Source organism: Phaethon lepturus, unplaced genomic scaffold (genome assembly GCF_000687285.1).
Source record: "Phaethon lepturus isolate BGI_N335 unplaced genomic scaffold, ASM68728v1 scaffold769, whole genome shotgun sequence".
NCBI classification, from domain to species: domain Eukaryota; kingdom Metazoa; phylum Chordata; class Aves; order Phaethontiformes; family Phaethontidae; genus Phaethon; species Phaethon lepturus.
This window is the reverse complement of record NW_010565277.1, coordinates 10,886-13,263: the sequence shown is the minus strand read 5'-3', so window position 1 is coordinate 13,263 and position 2,378 is coordinate 10,886. Positions and strand designations below refer to the sequence as shown.

The 2,378-nt window shown below is 41.3% G+C and overlaps 1 protein-coding gene across 1 annotated transcript in view; it reads right to left on the bottom strand.

Annotated features, from left to right (window-relative positions):
* Positions 1-1,089: 1,089 nt before the first annotated feature.
* Positions 1,090-2,378, bottom strand: part of MKX (mohawk homeobox) — a gene marked incomplete at both ends in the record, with an annotated part of 12,170 nt that continues 10,881 nt past the window's right edge. Inside the window, one exon of the mRNA XM_010295116.1 lies at positions 1,090-1,425. Within this exon, the coding sequence (XP_010293418.1) occupies positions 1,090-1,425 (336 nt within the window). The remainder of the gene's footprint in view (positions 1,426-2,378) is intronic.

The window sequence follows — 2,378 nt, the reverse complement described above, 5'->3', positions numbered from 1 at the left end:
GTGCAAAGCCCTCCAGTACTTTTTGTCAATATTCATCCATCCCAAAAGCGACGCTGCCCGCAGGGTGGTCCCTGGCAGAACTCGCCCCCCAAGAAAGGCCCCGGGACAACACGAAGGGCTGCTGAGATGGGTGGACATCCTGGGATGCTGGCGGAGGCCTCCAGAGCTTGGGATGCAAGACTTCATTTTTGTCAAAGGGGAGAGCCTTTGCCTTACATCCCCAAAGAAATACAGAACAAGCTCCACAAGAGGAGCTTTCCAGCACTCCCTGCTGCGCAGGGACCTGAGCAGGTTCTGATCTTGCCCTGATTCACACCAATGTACTGGCGTGAACCAGGCAGTCCCATGTGCCGCCTTCTGACTGGTAACACAGCAGGTGATAAAAATCGTGCTTTTAAATTTTTATTGATAAGATTAAAATGATAAATTATTCAAAAAAACATTAAGCCAAGACACTTAATGGCCGAGTCTGTGGCCCCTCAGTTCAGCGCACTGTGCCTGGAGAATGATGCAGAAATTGGTCAAAACTCATCCACGTATTCCTAAGAGATGCGTGAGCACCAAAGGGCCACGCGCTGGAGAAGGCATTCTGAGGACAGAAAAGACACTGTACAACAGGGGAAGATGTTCACGTGCACTCCACTGGGGGTCATATGGCTCGTGTAAGTGCCACAAACAGCCACCTTGAAATTTCAAAGCTCTCCTCTTCCTTCCAGCTGGGGCCATGGACTGCTTTAGACCTCTAGTCCTCCCTTACTGTAACAGAATGCTCAAGAATTTTCTCCTTCTTTAGGCTTGTCTTAGTGCTGACAAAACCAGCCTGTAAGTGTCATTTCAAAAATCAGCCCCATAGCTCCATTCAAAAAGCAAAGCAGCTTCATTAGTGGTCAGTAACAGCATTTAACTTCAACCTGATAGAACTTATCCAGTGAATGAAAGGAAGAAGAGACAGGAGTGATCCACCCTCATATGAGGGGGTGGACAGGAGTTACCCACTCTCATGAAAGGCACAATCAGGTGACACTCATTCCAGGGACACCATCCACAAAAGCTGGCTGTATTAGAAAGGATGCAGAAAGAATCCCTTACCTGTCCGGTAGACAAAATTGCCTTCTGTCTCTGATGATGATGGAGACACCAATTCCTCCTCAAATTCATTGGAACTAAATGAACCAGAGTGATTCCTTTGCCTTGTTTTTTCCATCATAGCTGCATTAGTAGCCATGACATGTCTCAATGAGTCATTTAGGTAGCGATTCAATAAGCTGCTTTTGTATTTGGGGGGTGACACATAATCCTCATTGGCACTTGTTTCTGGTCTCACTCCTGTTTTTATTACTGAACTTTCAGTTTTAATCACAGTGTGATGAACTGGTTTGTTATATGCCCCTTCATTCATATGGTTCCTTGGAGGATTTTCTCCATCTGAAAAACAAAGGAGAAAAGACAACAGTAATGCATCGACTAGCTAATATTTAACAAGAGGCTTTCTCTTCATGTTTTAAATTGCTATAAATATAACTAAAACTAGACAGATTTTTTTTTACTTCAGCATTAGACAATGATTTTAATTTTCTTCTGTTCACACATTGCTCACAGTAGTTCCCAGGGTTCTCAGATGTTCCAGCTATTCCAAATTAATTAACTGTAGACAACAGTGTCTGGGTCGAATTTGTTCATGAGCAACATGAGGCAGGTAGAAAAAAAATGAGAATTGCCCTAAACCAATGATAAATATTTCAAAATATGGGTGAATAAGCTGAATTCTTACTATCATAACTTGAAATTTGCTTCTCCTGAGTACTATGACATATATGAGTGCATTTGCTTAAACTGTACTCTTTTAAATTGTCCTGACACCAATCTTTTAAAGAGAAGTGCAAACCAAAGAAATGTGAGTATAAACTGAAATTGGAACAAAGAGAATTGAAACTGAATACAAATTGAAACATACTCTTCTAAAAATTCACCTACACATTTCTGACAATGTTCTGCAGCATTTGTTCCTGTCAGTGTATCTCCATGTCACAACCAACTGAAAAAAGCACCCACAGACATAATTAATAAAAATGTTCTCTTATAACATAAGGTGCTATTTAAAAAATTCCTACATTTGTTAATTTGGGTAAGAAAGAGAATTTTAGTGCAGCTTTTATGGAAAATGTTTTCTGGTAAAATATGTAAAATAAATACAGTAATAGTCAGGTTACCATATAAGTTAACCAGATTCTCTTGTGTGCTGGGTTTGGCTGGGATAGAGTTAATTTTCTTCATAGTAGCTAGTGTGGGGCTACGTCTTGGATTTGTGGTGAAAACAGTGCTGATAACACAGGGATGCTTTAGTTACTGCTGAGCAGTGCTTACACAGAGTCAAGGCC